At 53.0% G+C, this 16,358-nt stretch overlaps 3 protein-coding genes across 4 annotated transcripts in view; 2 read left to right on the top strand and 1 right to left on the bottom strand.

The window, feature by feature from the left end:
- Nucleotides 1-1,087: 1,087 nt before the first annotated feature.
- Nucleotides 1,088-5,829, top strand: MANF (mesencephalic astrocyte derived neurotrophic factor). The gene is made up of 4 exons (XM_061346913.1): nucleotides 1,088-1,278; nucleotides 3,621-3,748; nucleotides 4,550-4,691; nucleotides 5,592-5,829. The coding sequence occupies exons 1-4, from the start codon at nucleotides 1,185-1,187 to the stop codon at nucleotides 5,774-5,776; spliced, it is 549 nt and encodes a 182-aa protein (XP_061202897.1). The 5' UTR covers nucleotides 1,088-1,184; the 3' UTR covers nucleotides 5,777-5,829.
- A 245-nt stretch (nucleotides 5,830-6,074) lies between these two features.
- RBM15B (RNA binding motif protein 15B) lies at nucleotides 6,075-9,230 on the top strand. Its single transcript, XM_061346914.1, has one exon. The coding sequence runs from the start codon at nucleotides 6,202-6,204 to the stop codon at nucleotides 8,965-8,967; it is 2,766 nt and encodes a 921-aa protein (XP_061202898.1). The 5' UTR covers nucleotides 6,075-6,201; the 3' UTR covers nucleotides 8,968-9,230.
- A 5,705-nt stretch (nucleotides 9,231-14,935) lies between these two features.
- Nucleotides 14,936-16,358, bottom strand: part of DCAF1 (DDB1 and CUL4 associated factor 1) — a 55,835-nt gene continuing 54,412 nt past the window's right edge. The window contains exons 24-25 of one of the 2 annotated variants that reach the window (XM_061346916.1): nucleotides 16,069-16,124; nucleotides 14,936-15,206 (exon numbers count right to left, since the gene is read on the bottom strand). In XM_061346916.1, coding sequence (XP_061202900.1) covers nucleotides 16,105-16,124 — 20 coding nt within the window. In that variant the 3' untranslated portion in view covers nucleotides 14,936-15,206; nucleotides 16,069-16,104. The remainder of the gene's footprint in view (nucleotides 15,207-16,068; nucleotides 16,125-16,358) is intronic. The other variant, XM_061346915.1, reaches the window with a different exon arrangement.

Raw genomic sequence — 16,358 nt, forward strand, 5'->3', positions numbered from 1 at the left:
CACCTGCCAGGTGATCTTGGCTGAACCCAGCTGTTCCTCCTCCCCCGCCTCTCACCTCATCAGGCTTATAATTTGCAGCTGATGACCTGCAAGAAAATTCAGGCTTAGAGACTGAAGATTCCCCACAGACCATGGCTTTGCTTGGAGCATGGGCTACCTCTGTAGTATTCCTGTGCCAAAGAACTCCCCAAGCTGTAGCACAGGGTTATATGATTTTGCTTCTACCTTCTTTTACTAAACTGATATCCTAAAATGTGTACAGTTAGACACACAGATGCACACTCCTCACACTGACCTGCAGTTTCAAAGGGATGTGGGAACAAAAGGCAACAAGCCAGTAACTGGGCTAGTAAGAATTTTAAAAGTAAATAAATAAAATAGATTTAAATGAATTTGTTTGCTTGACTCTGCAAAACAGCCACCACAAAGCCAGTAACAAGGTGCACACGGGTTTTTATTGTAACTCCCCAGCCTTCAGCTATCCCCTCAAATAAATCGGCTTTGTAACTCACAGGGCATACAAGCATAACCACAAGGCACCAGCAAAGGGCTTCACCAGTGTGGACCCCAAGGCTGAGGAGAAGCATGGCTGCACTCTCCATGGCCCCACTGAACCCCTCACGCAGTCTCTCACCACACACCCTCAGCCCACAGGAACCTGAAGCTCCCACTGGCACCAAACCCCACACTGCTCGAGGGTGTCGGGCATCCACCTCACCCTCACCCTCACCCTCACCCTCACCCTCACCCTCACCCTCACCTCACGCTCCGACAGGGCCTGCAGACAGAGAGCTCCCCTGCATCGTACCGCTCGGCTCGGCCCCAGAGCAGGATCTGATCCCTCAACACGACCTCGCCGCAGGTGTGAGAATCTGCCCCTTTACAAGATGGCGCCCACAGCCAGGCGGGAAGAAGCGCACGAAGACGTTTTGCCCTTAATAAAAATGGCGGCTGAAAGAGGCGGGGAAACTCTCCGCGAGCCGGCATTCCTCCCCCTCTCCACCAATCAGCGGCCGCCAACTCTCCAGTGGAGGCCGCTGAGTGACCAATGGAAGGAGGCAGCGTGGAAGCCGGGCAGGGAGCGGGCCAATGGGGCGGTAGTGGCGGTTAGAGCCGGCGCGGGGGCGACGGTGCCGGTACCGGTACGGCGGGCGCAGTGCGCGCGGGCTGCCGAGTGAGGCGGGATGCGGGCGGCCCACGGGCTCTGGGCGGCGCTGGCCCTGCCCCTGCTCCTGTTGCCGGCCGGCAGCCGGGCCCTGCGCGACGGGGAGTGCGAGGGTGAGTGGGGCCGGCCCGGAGGGGGGACGGGCCCGGCTCTGCCTGGCTCTGCTGGTGGCCCCTGGGCCCTCTGAGGTGAGGCCGCTCCTTACTGCTGCTTCCCGCAGCCCGGTTCGCCCGCTGGAGCGACGGGCCGGGAAGCGGAGCAGCCCCGCGGCGGGCCTCGGCTCTGGGCTCCGGCCATACCCCGCCCCGCCGACGGAGGGCAGAGGCAGCCCTGCGCCGCCGGGGCCGGGCCGGGCCATGGGGGCGGTTCCTCCCGGGACAAGAAAAGTCTCCAAAGAGCGCCCGAGTTGCGGCGGGCCGCCCGGCAGCGCTGCTCCGGGTGCCGGGGAGCTGGCCCGGGGCGGGGCCCGCGGGATGGGGCCGGGAGCTCCGGGTCGCGAAGTTGCTGGTCTGTGCTCAAGGGGGGCAGCGGCAGCGCAGAGCTCCCGCGGGAAGGGAAAGCGCTGACCCCTGGAGACCGGGGCGTCTCCTTTTCGGGCGGGGATATGGGCGCCTCGGCTTTGGGGGCGCGGGGCATCCCCCCGCCAGCCTCTCGAGCCGGGAAACAGCGATCGGAGCGCTCGAGCTACGGGGCAGAGAGTGCGGTCACTCCCCGGGTCTGCACTGCTCACCACAGCATTACGTTTACCTTAGCTTTGCCCCTGGCTGCTGGAGCACTGGGCGTCCTCTCTTGAATGTGTAACGCCAGCAGCGGTGCTCAGCCCATCTCCATCGAACTGGGCTTTACCTGCCACCTGGATACGAAAGCCTCTGGGGTGGAAGCTGTTGAGCTGCACAGCAAATTAAACTGCTCTTGCTTGGTGGAACAGAAGAGATTTCCCAGGGGAAGCAAGAAAAACACCTGAGATGGGGCTGCTGTTTGGGAGCTTGTACTAATACTCATCCTCCTTTTTGTAGGGAGAGAAACAGTAGGACGGAGGGGGAGGGAACATAGAAGTCAAACTTTAAGCTGCTGTCCCAGCACTAGGTTGGACACAGGTTTCTACTGTCCTGTAGCCATCGGTACCGCTGCCTCCAGCATCTTTGTTCTCTCCAAAGGTTTTCACTTCCAAACAGCTGAGAGTGGACATCAGTGTGTGTCTGTGACTGGGGACAGACTGATGTGAGGTAAACGATGGTGGTGTATGCAAAACAGTATTTTCCTAAATGGCCCAGCTTATAGTTACTTCTAGATTCTATATAATGACTGTTAAGTTTCTACTTGGCCTCATGATGACCGTACTGGATTTCCTGTAGCTGCCCAACTCCTGTGCCACAGCGTGTGTTCAGAGTTGAATGCAGGTTGCTAATGACAATGGTATCTGTCAGTCCTTTCCTGGTGGGGTAAACAAATCACATAAAAGTCGTAACTTGTGCCTTTCCCTTAGAGGTAGGCCAGCGCCTGTCACTTCTTTCTGGATGTGGTGAGACCCTACAGACCCCTCTGCAGGAACTGGGGCCAAGGAGTTCTCAATCCAGGTGATGCCGATGTTCACAGGCGACTGTGAGCAGCAGAAAGCAAAATCTGGCACTCAGTGAACTCGCAGTGTCCCTCAGTCACCCCATCACACAGATCCTGCGTGCTGTGGCTACCATAGGCATCTGCCCTCCTCCCTGCTGCACACAGTGCTGTGCTCAGTCTGGAAGTGTGCAGAGTGACGGCGGCCAAAGGGAAGTATGATGACTGCGTTGCAGGTGCCCTCGCCACAGGCAGGAGCTTGGATCTGTCCTCTCAACTGCTGGTGTGCTTGTGGGAGCTCTGTTATCTTTAAGACTTTTCCTTGTTTCAGTCTGAAACCAATTCAGAAGCTTGTGGGACTTAACAGAAGAAATACATCAAGTGGACAAAGTGTGTGATCACATAATTTGTTTTTCTTTTGGAAATAACTTAAGAACTGAACCAACTTGATAACCAGTGACACTATTGATAAAACAGGACATGTGGAGTCTTAACGGGATGATGTAGAGGGAGTTGGTTTTCAATCACAACTGGTTTTGAAGCCTGACATCTGACAAGTTGTTTCCCAAAGCAGCGGCAATAAGAGAGAGAATTAAGTTTCTACTGCTTTGTCTCGTATCCCTCAGCAGGATCCTGCTGCTCACTCAGGGCAGTATGCAGACACTGGACACTGCCGTGGATCTGGGTTCTCAGATGGTTGGAACCCCACCAGGGCACACTGTTGATTCTCATGTGCTTTGAAAGACTTACTGACATACGTGTGAAGTCACTGACTGCTAATGCAGCTTCTAGAAGTTCTGTTCTCCAAATCCCTTACTCTGTTTCCTTGCGAGTGCCTTCTAAGAGCTGCCATGAGGTTACTGCAGTGGTGGGTAACTCCATCCATCTTCCCTTCCAGTGTGCGTCGTGTTCCTGGGAAGGTTCTACCAGAGTCTAAAGGACAACGACGTTGAATTCACACCTGCCAGTATTGAGAAGGAGCTCTTAAAATCCTGCAAAGAAGCAAAAGGCAAAGAGAATCGCCTGGTGAGTAGTACAGTTCAATGACACTTGCATCGTGAGGGAGTAAGCTGTAGAATGCTTGGCAAACACAGGGAAACGGGTGCTTCTGAGTTTGTATGATTTGGTTTACCAGTTCTTCCTAGTTCTGTGGGCACAATTGGTCCTGTATTTTTTATATAAGAGAGGACTTGAGGTGTTCAACCTTTTCACCTTAAGTCCACTGCCCCAACCCCAAAGCCCCCAGTCTGTCAACAGACATCTTAACTGGCTGACCTTCTTCCTCCCTGTTACTGAAGTGCTGGGGATTACAAAGTTTTTGTTTGCTGTAGGGCTTGCTTGTGCCTTGAACTGTATTTGGGGTGCTATATAAGCTGTTAAAATACTTATGCTCTTTGGCTGTTTACCTGGAAACTAAATAAAGGAAACCTCAAATTGTCCTAACTAAAGAGAGAGGGCAGTCTGCAAATGAAGAGTCCCAAAGAAAAGGCCCTGAGCTCTCAGAAGAAAACTTCGGAGAGACACCATCAGAGAGGAGCACTTCAAAAAGTCTTCCTCCTTGAGCAAAGAAAACTACTCAGAATCCAATTCAATTTTTTAAAGAGCTGAGAAACAAGATGACCAGCCTGCCCAGCTTTAACTGCAGTGTGATGGGAAGAGTCTGCTCAGCACCCTGGACTCGGTGTTAGGCTTCCTTTTGGCAGTCTTTAGCAGTCCCCTGGAAAGGCTTGGTAACAGTAAAACCAAGTGAGGAGAGAAGATGGGCCGAAAACTCCTTTTAGAAGCATCTTTCTGTGCATGCCTACCTCATTATTTTCTCCCTTCTAGTGCTATTATATCGGGGCCACAAGTGATGCAGCCACCAAAATCATTAACGAGGTATCAAAGCCCATGAGTCATCACATCCCTGTGGAAAAGATCTGTGAGAAGCTAAAGAAGAAAGACAGTCAGATCTGTGAACTAAAATACGGTGAGTGGCCAACATAAGAGGAAATGCCTGTGCTTTTCTGGGGTGTGGATCATTTGGGGTACAACAGCACTGAAGCCGCTCATTCCTAAGTTCCGTAGCAAGATTGCTACCCTGAGTAATTGCAGAACCTGGGTTGCCCTCCATGAACACCCCAGAGGGTTTTATGGAGATGCTCGGGTAAGGTTGTTGCTACTAACCCTTTTTAGCTCCTGCAGAGCCTCTGATCTGCCTTGGACTGAGTAACTCTTAGGCCTGTCTGCACTACTGTGCCCAGGCCACAATTTGGAGTATCCTATCTTGGAGGGCGTGTGCAGTAAGACCTGTCCTGGGGCTGAGGTTTCTTACCACCTTCCTTGACCTCTCACGTTCCTGTGTGCTCCAATGTGTTCCTCCTGAAAGGACTAATACGAAGAAGTCTAGGAAATGCCTCCTTCTGGCTGCTTTTCTGTACCTGTGTCTTTCCGTTCCCTGGAGATACCCCTTGGATTGTGGGTCTTCATACTTCTCTTTTCTCTTCCTAATGTCCTGTTGCTTCCTAACAAGCTTTTAGTTGTCATCATTTGCCTTTCCTCTGAAATCACTCTGCTACCTTTTATTTGTCTTTTAAGAGAGAACTGAACTATTGCTGCTCAGATAACAAAGGGGCTTTCAGGGTTGTTGTGGAACTCCTACATCTAAGCCGCACCCCAACTTCCTGGCTTCTAACAACGACTTTTAGTGTTTAAAACCATCCTCTGCTGTCAGAAGCCTAACTCGGCAGTGCCTTCTGCCACCTCGCTCCCCCGTGCCTTTCTGCCCCTCTCCTCCCGTACCGCGCTCCGCAGCAGCCGCGGGGCTCCTCTCCTCGCCGTCCCCGCACACGAGCGGCCCCCGCTGAGCGCGGCTCTGCTCTCCCCGCAGACAAGCAGATCGACCTGAGCACCGCGGACCTGCGCAAGCTGCGCGTCAAGGAGCTGCGACGCATCCTGGAGGACTGGGGCGAGGCGTGCAAGGGCTGCGCCGAGAAGTCCGACTTCATCCGCAGGATCCACGAACTGATGCCCAAGTACGCGCCAAGGGCCGCGGGCGCCCGCGCGGACCTCTGAGGCGGCGCACTCTGTACCCCGGGGCGCTCATTAAAGTACAACGGTTTTTACCGAGCGGACGCGTGTGCTGTGATTGCGGGATACCTACGTGCATCCATACACTCATTCCCGTTATTCCCGTTATTCCTACCGCCGGGATGCGGCGCTGCCGGCGCGCGTACCCGCTCCACACGGCAGGGGGCGGGGTTTGGCTGCGAGCGCGCCGCCGCCGCCCTCGGTGATTGGCCCACCGGCCCGCAGGAGGGAGGTGCTCTTGCGTCACATCGCCGTACCGCGCCATGCGCGCCCCTGACGCGCCATGCGGCGGGACGCGGGACGATGACGTAGAGCCCGCGCGGCGCGGCGGCCGGAGCCGCCTTCGTTCCCTTTTGTCCAAGATGGCGGCGGCCGCCGGAGGCGTCTCCTGAGCCGCGGGCCCCGGCGCCATGAAGCGGGGCAGCGAACGGGACTCCAGCCCGCAGGGGGCCGGGGGAGGCCGCGCCGCCGCCGCTAAGCGGCCCCGCGAGCGCGAACGCGAGAGCAGCAGCCGGCGCGGCCCGCACCGGAGCTCGGGCGCCTCCCGCAGCAGCCGGGACAAGTCCACGCCCGGCGGCGGCAGCGGCGGAGGCACCACAACCACCAGCGGCGGCGGTAGCAGCGGCGGAGGCGGCTCCAGCTCCCGCAGCCACCGCGGCGATGAGCGCGCCGGCGGCGGCAGCGGCGACTCCAACCACCGCCCGGCGGGGAGCGGCTCGGCCTCGGGGGCCCGCGGCGGCAGCAGCCAGGCCGCCCCCTCGTCCTCCTCTTCCTCCTCCTCCTCGTCCCGGGCGCTCGGCGTGCCCAAGGCCAAGGCCCTGCCCGGCGCCGTGGTGGCCCCCTCGCTGCTGCTGGCCGGGCCGCCGCCGGGCGCCGCGCCCTCGCTGCTGCTGGCGCCGCTGGGGGGCTCGGCGGGCCTGGCCGGGGAGCCGCCCGGCTCCTGTGAGTACAAGACGCTGCTGGTGAGCGGGCTGAGCGCGGCCCTGCCCGACCAGCTGCTGGAGGACGGCCTGTTCCGCCTCTTCCAGCGCTTCGCGGGGGGGGGCGCCGGGGACATCAGTGTCAAACTCTCCCACACGCCCGAGCTCGGCCGTGTCGCCTACGTCAACTTCCGACACCCCGGGGACGCCCGCGACGCCCGGCGGCACGCCCGGGCCCGGCAGCTGCTCCTCTACGATCGGCCCCTCAAGGTGGAGCCGGTGTACCTGCGCGGGGGCCGGAGGAGCCGCACGCCGCCCCCCGCGCCCTCCCCGGAGCCGCTGGGGTACCTGCCGCCCATCCACAGCACCTACCAGTACAAGCAGAGATCGCTCTCTCCCGTCACCGGCCCCTTACTGCGGGAGCCGCGGCCCAGGCACGCTCACGCCGCAGCCGCCGCCTTCGCCTTGGAAGCAGCTGCCATCGGGCTCTCCCGGGAGCGGGAGAGGGCCCTGGATTACTATGGGCTGTATGACGAGCGCGGACGCCCTTACAGTTACCCCATCGTGGCTGAGGAAGACTTGATGCCGGAGGATGACCAGAGAGCCACTCGCAACCTCTTCATTGGCAACCTGGACCACAACGTCTCGGAGGTGGAGCTGAGACGTGCCTTTGAGAAGTACGGCATCATTGAAGAAGTGGTGATCAAGCGCCCTGCCCGGGGCCAAGGTGGGGCTTATGCTTTCCTCAAGTTCCAAAACTTGGACATGGCACATCGGGCCAAAGTCGCCATGTCGGGCCGCGTTGTCGGCAGGAACCCTATCAAAATTGGCTACGGGAAAGCCAACCCTACTACCAGGCTGTGGGTGGGTGGTCTTGGTCCAAGTACTTCCCTGGCTGCCCTGGCCAGGGAGTTCGACCGCTTCGGCAGCATCAGGACTATTGACTACGTGAAAGGAGACAGCTTCGCTTATATCCAGTACGAAAGCTTGGATGCTGCCCAGGCTGCGTGTGCCCAGATGAGGGGTTTCCCTTTGGGTGGCCCGGAGAGGAGACTCCGTGTGGATTTTGCCAAAGCCGAAGAGACGAGATACCCGCAGCAGTACCAGCCTGCACCGCTCCCCGTGCACTACGAACTGCTGGCTGACGGGTACAGCAGACACAGAAGCCTAGAGCAAGACTTGAGGGTGCGAGATAGGACTCCTCCACATCTCCTGTACTCGGACAGAGACAGGAGCTTTGCAGAGGCAGACTGGGCCAGCCCTGCCAAAAACGCTGAACGCAGAAACAACTTGGAAAGCTACAGCCGGTCGGTGCGTAGCCGGAGCGGAGAGCGCTGGGGCAGCGACAGCGATCGCAGCGTGCCCAAACCATGGGAAGAGAGGCGGAAACGCCGGAGCCTCTCCAGTGACCGCGGGAGGACTGCTCACTCGCCTTACGAGGACAGAAGCAGGACAAAGGCCAGTGGGCCAGCTTTAGACCGCAGCCCAGAGAGGGCTCGCAAGGAGAATCACACTACAGAATCCGGAGCTGAGAAAGAGCAGGGTAACTCCCTTCAGAACAATCGTCATGCGACTGAGGAGAAACCCTATCGTGAGCCATCCGATGCTCCCCAGCCTAAAAAAAGGGACAGCGAGCGCAATCATCGAACGGGTGAATCGGAATCAAAAACTCACGAGGAGCCAAAATCTGAGACCAAAAAGCTAAAGAATTTATCGGAATACGCTCAGACGCTGCAACTTGCTTGGAATGGGCTTCTTGTGCTAAAAAACAGCTGCTTCCCCACCTCTATGCACATCCTGGAGGGAGACCTCGGCGTCATCAATGGACTCCTTAAAGACCATTCATCTGGCGGGAAGCTGACGCAGCTCAAAATCGCTCAGAGACTTCGGCTTGACCAGCCCAAGCTGGATGAAGTCACTCGCCGTATCAAACAAGGCAGCCCCAACGGCTACGCTGTGCTCCTGGCCACCCAGTCCGCCCCAGGCGGGGCAGAGGCCGAGGGGACCTTCCCTGTTGTAGAGCCTGGCTTGCAGCGACGGCTTCTCAGGAATCTGGTCTCCTACTTGAAACAGAAGCAGGCTGCTGGGGTTATCAGCCTGCCCGTGGGAGGCGCAAAGGGCAGAGACAGCACAGGCATGCTTTACGCGTTCCCTCCTTGTGAATTCTCTCAGCAGTACCTCCAGTCAGCACTAAGGACATTGGGAAAGTTAGAAGAAGAACATATGGTGATAGTTATAGTCAAAGACACTGCCTAGCCCACACTGTCTTTTCGAATTCCATGTTTTCTTTGTGTGTCACAAAACCCAGTTGTTTTTGAGGCAGATCATTTTGGCGGAGGCTCAAAACACCTCAGCCAAAGTGGTAAGATTTTTAGTTCCTAATTAATTTTAATCCCATTTAAATAGAGCCCATTTTATTCGTTTTTAATATGTGACACTGTTCGCTGTTGTTCTGTATTTTTATTTTTTAACTGTTTGAAAAGTGTCAGTAAAGCCTTGTTCACTGATGGATTTCTAAACTTGTGCGCTATCCTAGTTTTTATGGCCTGGAAAGGGCTGGCTCCCTGTGCTGTCAGGGGCTGGAAGGGGATGGTCCCAACCCAGTTTATTTTCTCAGGCCCTAGCCTTCTGCTTCTCCTTACCTCCTTACTCATGTCCTGCAAGGTGGGAGGGGAAGGGTGGTTCTTTGTGCTGTATGAGGGATTGAAAGGCTGATGCTGGACCTCACTTTTTTTGGTCCTGATTGCTTTTGGTTTCATCCATTTGAGGCTGGGTGCGTTCCTGTTGGCTCTCCGGTTGAGGACTGAAGCCTCCCAGGAAGCCAGCTCCCAAGGAAGCAAATCTTGATCAAGAAATGGGGTTTACACACAACAAAACAATTACAGTTAATACTTGGTACAAGGTTTGCTGCTAAGGAGTCAAGTTTGCATTCAGCTCTGTGAGGTTCGAGAGCATTTGATACATGTCTCAGTCAGAAGTTCTTGGGTAAAAACAAAACTGAGGGTTGGCTTTCCCAGTTTTATAAAAGGAAAAGGAAAAAAAAGCAGGAGAAACGAAAAAAGCAATTTAAGGGGGAACCCTCTTGGGCCTGTATTAGTTGTAGAGAAGCAAATAAAGGGCACAAGGGTTTTGGCAATCTGTGGCTCTTGCATAGTCAATTGGGTTGCGCTCTCTGAACTCCTTTAGTGAGAGAAACAGCAAAGTGGGGTTTTCTGTTAAAGCTGAAGCTTGTTTGCAGGCTTACAGAAAAAACCAACACCCGTCTGGCTGGCTGAAAATGCGCTCTGATCCCACAAGCACCTTGTGCCTGTAGGAAACTGGAGCTCACAGACTGAACTGTGGGATGGGGTGGTTGTCACCCTCCCTGTGTGTGCTGTAAGTCAGGGGTTCAGGAGAGCAGCCGGGTGTGCTCACTAACAGGGGGATACCGAAGTAGTTCAAATGTGAGCTACAGTACACGCTGTTCGGTTTGGGGATACTGTTATTTTTTAAAATGATGCCTGTAGATTTTAGGAAGTTTCTGGAAAATTGGGGGGGGGGATTAAAAACACTAAAGTTTCTTCAAATTTGCAGGTGGTTGGTTGGTTTGTTCTGGTGGTAGGCAAGCGAACCAGATCCTGGGAGAAGCAGAGTCTGTCTTGCACCAGTCTCTGTGACCAAGCAGACTCACTGACAGGTGCCAAAGGCCCTTTTAAACCTGTACTCTCAGGTATAATTGGTGTCAGATGCTGTGCAGCAGGGAGCATAACTCACTCTAAGGATGCTTTTATTCTTCATTCCTTAATCCTGCAATGTCACAGTAGGGACATCATCAGCTGATGATGTTTGAGCAGTTGCTTAATTGATGTCTTGATAGCAACAAGTAAGGGGCAGTTTGTTGGGGTTTGTTTCTTTTTTCTGTTTTAATACTGTGATTATATGAAATCTAATGAGTTAGTGTGATGATGCATCTTCTGTACCCCAGGAAACATAAGTTTATCTGTAAGGGCCCGAGTACAGCTACAAGGTGGGGGGTGTCCCATGGTGAGAGGTGAGCTGGCTCCTCTGCTGAGAGCTGCAGAGTCCAGGAAGACTGAGTTGTGCTGCAGGAGCAGAGGAGCAACCCTGCTGCTCCCAGCAGCCAAGCCATGCCTCTGGGCTCAGTGCACTGGGCAGTGCAGAGGCAGCTCCATGGCTGCACATGCAGGGTAACTGGCCTGCCCCTGGTTTTACACGGTTACAGGGACGCTGACTTTTAAGCTTGTGACCGAGTCCCCGATGCTGTTGTAAATGTAGACAGTGCCAAACATCAACAACTGTAACCATCGAGTATTACCTGAAACCAAGTGCTATTAAATACCCCTTCTGGCCAGAGTCATAGAGTGATTAGAGCTTTTTGTCAGAGCATCCTATGCATTGGAGGTGTCTGGTCACTGCAGCAGAGTGCATGGTGCTGCCATAACAAATGCCCCTGGCTGGCTTCTCACTGGCAGCTCCTGAGGCTGTGGAGTGGCTTTGTGTGTGTGTGTGTGTGTTATGGTGAGCGAATGTGAGGAATCAGAAGGGGGAAAAAGTCAATACATGAGAAAAGCTGCAACTGCTTGATGGTAAAAAGCCAAGGAACCACCAGAAATCTCCATCTCCTGTTTGGAGATGAGCAAATAATAATGGAAAGGGGGTTTAGAACACAAACATTGTCATGCTTTGGGTTGGATAGGATTTTTTTCATGCTGGGATTTCTGTTCCCAGCAAAGTGCCTGACGGGTGTGAGCATGTGTGCATGAATGGGGGACCAGCAAATCCCCCTTCTACAAACAAATTACCAGGCCTAAGTGAGGAGTCAAGAGAGTTTAAGGAAAAAAACAGGACAGAAGCAGCATAAGCCCTCTAACCTGATGACCTGAGCCTTCCCAGCTCCACTGCATGCAGGTGAGCCACAGCCATTGTTGGAACCCACTGTGCTGAGGCTACGGGCCCTGTTCCTGCAGTCCTGGATATGATCCTGGCCCCTCAGACATGAATCCAGGCTGGTTCCAAGAGAAACAGGCCTGAAAAAAGGTAGATCATTACAGTAAATGCAATGATTTACTTATATCTCTGTCTTACAGCTTGCAAGACTTGGCCCTTAAATTGAGATGGGATGCAGTGCCAGGGAGAAGCTAGGCAGTGGCAGGGGGGCGGGAGGAACACCACAGCCTAGCTGGGAGGCCCAAGACACTCAGTGATGATGGAAGGTGCTGAAGGGATGTCTTTCAGCCCACCTGCTACAGCAGTGGCTGTAAGGTAACTGCACCAGTGTGATGGCCTCTGCCTCTCTGAAGGTAATGTGAAACTCAGGGTGGGACCAGAGTCTGAGGTGACGGATGTGGTGGTCTGGTAAGTGTTCAGATTTGAGTTACTCCTCTTTTTTTCCCCCCCAGCACCCATTCAGCAAATACTCTGTCTTACAAAGCCTCTTTTTAACACCAGCTACCATTTGTCTTTACTGTAACAGGAACATTGACAAAAGGGCAGCCCCTGTGCCCAGCATGTGCTGAGGAGCTGACCATACCCTGGTGATCACCCTTAGCTATCAGGCAGGTTAACCAGCCCTGAGGTTTCCACCCTGCTCTCCTATCCATGGCCTGTATGAGATTCTGTCTGAACCACTGCACTGCAGGGATATCCGTGCACCCTCCCAGTGTGCTGGCACAATGGGTACACAGCTTGGACTCGAGTGTGCAGTGCACTAAATGGGCCAAGCAGTTACTCATGGTTTGCTCAGATTTCCCCCATCTCAAGTAGCTGCAGAAACCAACCAACCAACCCCTGCTAGTCCTTAACTGGGAATCCTCACTTTGCACCCTGCCTGTTGCAATCACCCTATTCCTCCAGCCCATCTTGAGCCATGCCCCTTGAGAACAAAGGCAGCAGCACAGGGTGCAGGCAACCCCCTGCCCCTCGAGCTGTATCACTACAGCAGCTCTGCAGTACACAAGCAGAGGGGCCCAAAGTCTGCCCAGGACAGGCAGAGGGGCTGCCTTGGCAGTGCTGGGTGAGTGACCTGTGGGCAAAGGCCATTCAATGGAGGTAGGTGTGGGAGGGGAGGGACAGCAGATGTACTCACAGTAGCCCGGTTTCAAGTCAAACTTCTGAACAGGAGCTCCGTGCTGGTTGTTTTGGTTCTGTCTCACAAAACTAGTTAGTAAATTTCTCTGAGATAGCCTGGCCCAAAACAGCAAGAGATGGAGCTGCTTACGGTCGTGGTGTCACACCAGAAGACACAGACAGCCAGGACAGCATCTCCTTCTGGTGGTCGTAGTAGCTCAGTATGTGTTTTTTCTTTCCCTCCTTTTGAGCAGCACATTTTCTCAGGTAAAGTTGCACAAAGTGGTTTTTGGTAAGGCAGAGACTGGCTCCTACAGCTGTTGGGTGCCCTATCTGATTTCCAATCCCTTCATTTAATCAGACTGCTGCTCCAATTGCTGGTCTTAAATGCTGCAGCAATCACAACTTGTCTTTATCAACTCTGTAGGGTACAATTATCCATTTAAAGTTGCAGCAGAAACTTTCCTTTGTAATTATTAACAAGCAGCCCTGGGTCAGTGCATTAAGTAGATGCCATCCTGGAGGGAAGAAAAGCCATGCCTTCTCTTGGTTAAAAAGAAAATCCTTTCTCTTCAAGCAGTGAAACCTTGAGCCTTAGTTGAGATGAGCACAGGTCTTGGCGGAAAGACTGCTGTAGTGTCAAGGAGCAGGAAGGCTCCAGCTCCCTCTTCTGTCTCAAACTATTCTGAAAGTGGCCAAAACAAAGAGTAAAAAGCTGAGTGGATGTTATCTGAACACCTGGGAATAAGCAGCACATTTTTTGGCCCTGTCCAAGCAAGCACCAAGCACACTCACCTTCCAGCTCTGACTCAGAACCAAGCTGTGTAGTTTTGTGCTCTGCAGGGAAATTAAACACTCAACTGCTATTGTTTTTCATCCCCTTCTAAAGGCAGGGCCTCTTTGTCACGTTCAAACAAGAGCACCTAACCTGCCTTCTGCCAGTACAGCCACAAGGCAGCCAACATACCACCAACCCCACAGAGCCCAGGAGGCCCAGCGCTGCTCCTGCCTTCTGACACTCAGTGGCAAGGCAGTGAGAGTTGCCTGCAGCTCACTGTGCTTCCGGGAACTCAGCAGCCACAGGGTGGATCTTCTGGTCCATCCAACCAGATCCCAGCCTGACGTTAGCAGCGCCTTCCAGCTCCCACGCTGCGCAGCGAGGGTGTGCACGGAGAATTCCAGGCTGTCAGGCAAACCAAACAGTCAGGTTTGAACCCAGAGGCACTGCCAAGTGTCCCAGCATGAAGCTCTGCAAGTCCCCAAGGACTAGAGCCTGCACTCCCACACATCTCACCCCATGTTTCCTTTGCCTTTCCTTATTACAGCCAGGCCAGCACCTACAGCTAGTGGCTCTCTGGCTGTGCAGAGCATGAACAGGTGACAGAGGAACGCATGGCTTCCACCCACAGCCAAAACCAGAGACAGGATTTGGATTTAATTTTTTAATAAATAACACTTTACATTAAAGAAAAAGGCTTCAATTTGCATTTTCCACACAGAGGGGAATGAGAAAAAAACAACAAAACCCAAAACATTAAAAAACTTGAACCATAACGGGCAGAGGGGAGAAAGAGGGCTCCAACGTCAATCCCAGATCTCCTTGTGTTCAGGAATACCAGACTGACTAGGCCAACACAGGATTTCAGCCTCTCATTACAAGAGTTTCAAACAGACTGTACCTTCAGTCACCAAATGCCCGCAGGGTTCTTCCCTGGAGGACAAGAGCACCTGGAAAGCCACTGACCCACTAGCAGCAGTTAACTCCTGTTGCTTCTTTCTTTCAAAAATAAAATCATATTTAAAAGGAAAATATTCTCACTCCTCGGGAATATCAGAACCCAGGATGCTTGGGTTTCACTGGGTTGCATAAAAATGCCTCTTCTTTTAATTTTAAACAGTTTTTCTCCCCAAACCTACCCATGGTAACAAGGTATTACAGGAATACAAAGTTCATCCCCTCTTTACTAGAACACCTGCCTTTTATATTTTTTTTCCTTTTTTTTTTTTTTTGTTTTATACAAAACTATTTCTGTTCTTTAGGAAAGAACTTTATACAAAGAAAATATATTGTGAAATATCTTCAGAAGTTTTCTTGAAGAGGAGAATCATCTCAGCCTAAAATAAAAAATTAAAAAAACAAACAAGAACAAAGGCAGAAAAAAGAGGCCTAACCCCAGATCTCTTTATTGTAGAGCCTCAGACTCAGCCCCAAGCCTCAAACTGACTCAAACCAACATAGAGGATGGGCTGGAGTTCCTCAGGTTGTCCCAGAAGAAGTGTCGGGGTGCTCAGGATTGGTTTCCCATTTGGTCTCTGGTTGTCTGCTGGGAAGGGAGCTCCTCCTGCCAACACCCCGCCTGCAGTCGCTGCTCACTCATTCAGAGACAGGATAATGTCGTCCTCCAAGTCGGAGTTATCTGAGCTGTCGGCTGCGAAGAAGACATGCAGGTTATGTTTGGTTTGTGGAGGAACACAGCTGTCAGGGCTGCCAAGCAAGGCAAACCATTCAGAGTTACCAGAGATGGCCACTACCTGCTTGAGACCAGCAGCTCCCAGCAATGACGCAGGCAGCTAGCGCCATCAGTGCATTTCAAATCAATCAAAAGCAGTTAGCAAATCTGCACCAGAGCTTCCTTTCCCTGGCTGAAACAGAGGGTCGAGAGCAGCTTTAGCAAGTGCAGGCTGTATTAGCTGGCAGGCATTCTACCCCACGACAAGATGGGGAGAAAGACACCAGCGGTAAGTTACCTGCACGTGAGCTGCCTGTACAACTGACTGTGCACATCTAAGTGCAACAGCTCTTCATGCTGGGGGCTGGACAGATCTGGAAGTCATTCCTCACAGCTGTTATTTGAAAGCAAGCTTCACAGTTCCTTCCACCAACCCAGTGTGGTGAAATATGGCTTTCTGTATAATGTGCATGGGGCTAATTCATTCTGCAGCAAGTTAGACCTAGGCTTCCTCAGGACAAGGTTCTTACTGGTGTGTCACTCCCCTCTGCGCAGCACAGAGGGGAAACAATCCATACATCCACAACTTGAAGCTTCCTCTAGCAACCCAAAGATTTCTGTAATCAATTTAACTACTTGGCACTCATTGAAGGTGACCTGAAAATTGTAGTTTCCTGATTTTCTTCATCATGGTACAGAATGAAGGCACAGAAGGCTTTGCCAGAAGCAGTAACACACACACACAATTGCTTTTTTATCCTAAGACATAAGATTTCTCCTCCCTCAGTTGTGCAAGAGGGAAGTGGTAGCAGCTCTGGCAGCAAGAGGTCTCCTGCCTTACCTTAGAGGTGATGTTGGCTCTTTTTCTTACGTGATTTCATTGGATGCTGCAGTTAACTAGTGTTAAACATAGTAAAAAACAAAACAAAAACACAAAAAAGACACCAAGACTTCCTCTTAGCCATCTCAGTTACACTGGATCTCTAACATTCCTGTCAAGGAAAGCAAAGCCTTCTGGAAGTTTCACCCTTTCTCAGGTGCTTTCCTTAGGAAAAGAATCACAGACAAGCAGCAGAGGGCACAAACCCTTTCCCAAACCCTCCTCTCTGAAGATTAACAATGAATGCTCCA

The sequence above is a fragment of the Neopsephotus bourkii genome, unplaced genomic scaffold (assembly GCF_033783945.1).
Source record: "Neopsephotus bourkii isolate Nb327-2 ecotype Australia unplaced genomic scaffold, CSIRO-AGI_Nbou_v1 NB_284, whole genome shotgun sequence".
NCBI classification, from domain to species: Eukaryota; Metazoa; Chordata; class Aves; order Psittaciformes; family Psittacidae; genus Neopsephotus; species Neopsephotus bourkii.

Coding starts and splice junctions, on each gene's coding strand:
- RBM15B (XM_061346914.1), top strand. CDS start 6,202: ATGAAGCGGGGCAGCGAACGGGACTCCAGCCCGCAGGGGGCCGGGGGA.
- MANF (XM_061346913.1), top strand. CDS start 1,185: ATGCGGGCGGCCCACGGGCTCTGGGCGGCGCTGGCCCTGCCCCTGCTC. Junction 3,749..4,549: donor AAGGCAAAGAGAATCGCCTG/GTGAGTAGTACA, acceptor TCTCCCTTCTAG/TGCTATTATATCGGGGCCAC. Junction 4,692..5,591: donor GATCTGTGAACTAAAATACG/GTGAGTGGCCAA, acceptor CTCTCCCCGCAG/ACAAGCAGATCGACCTGAGC.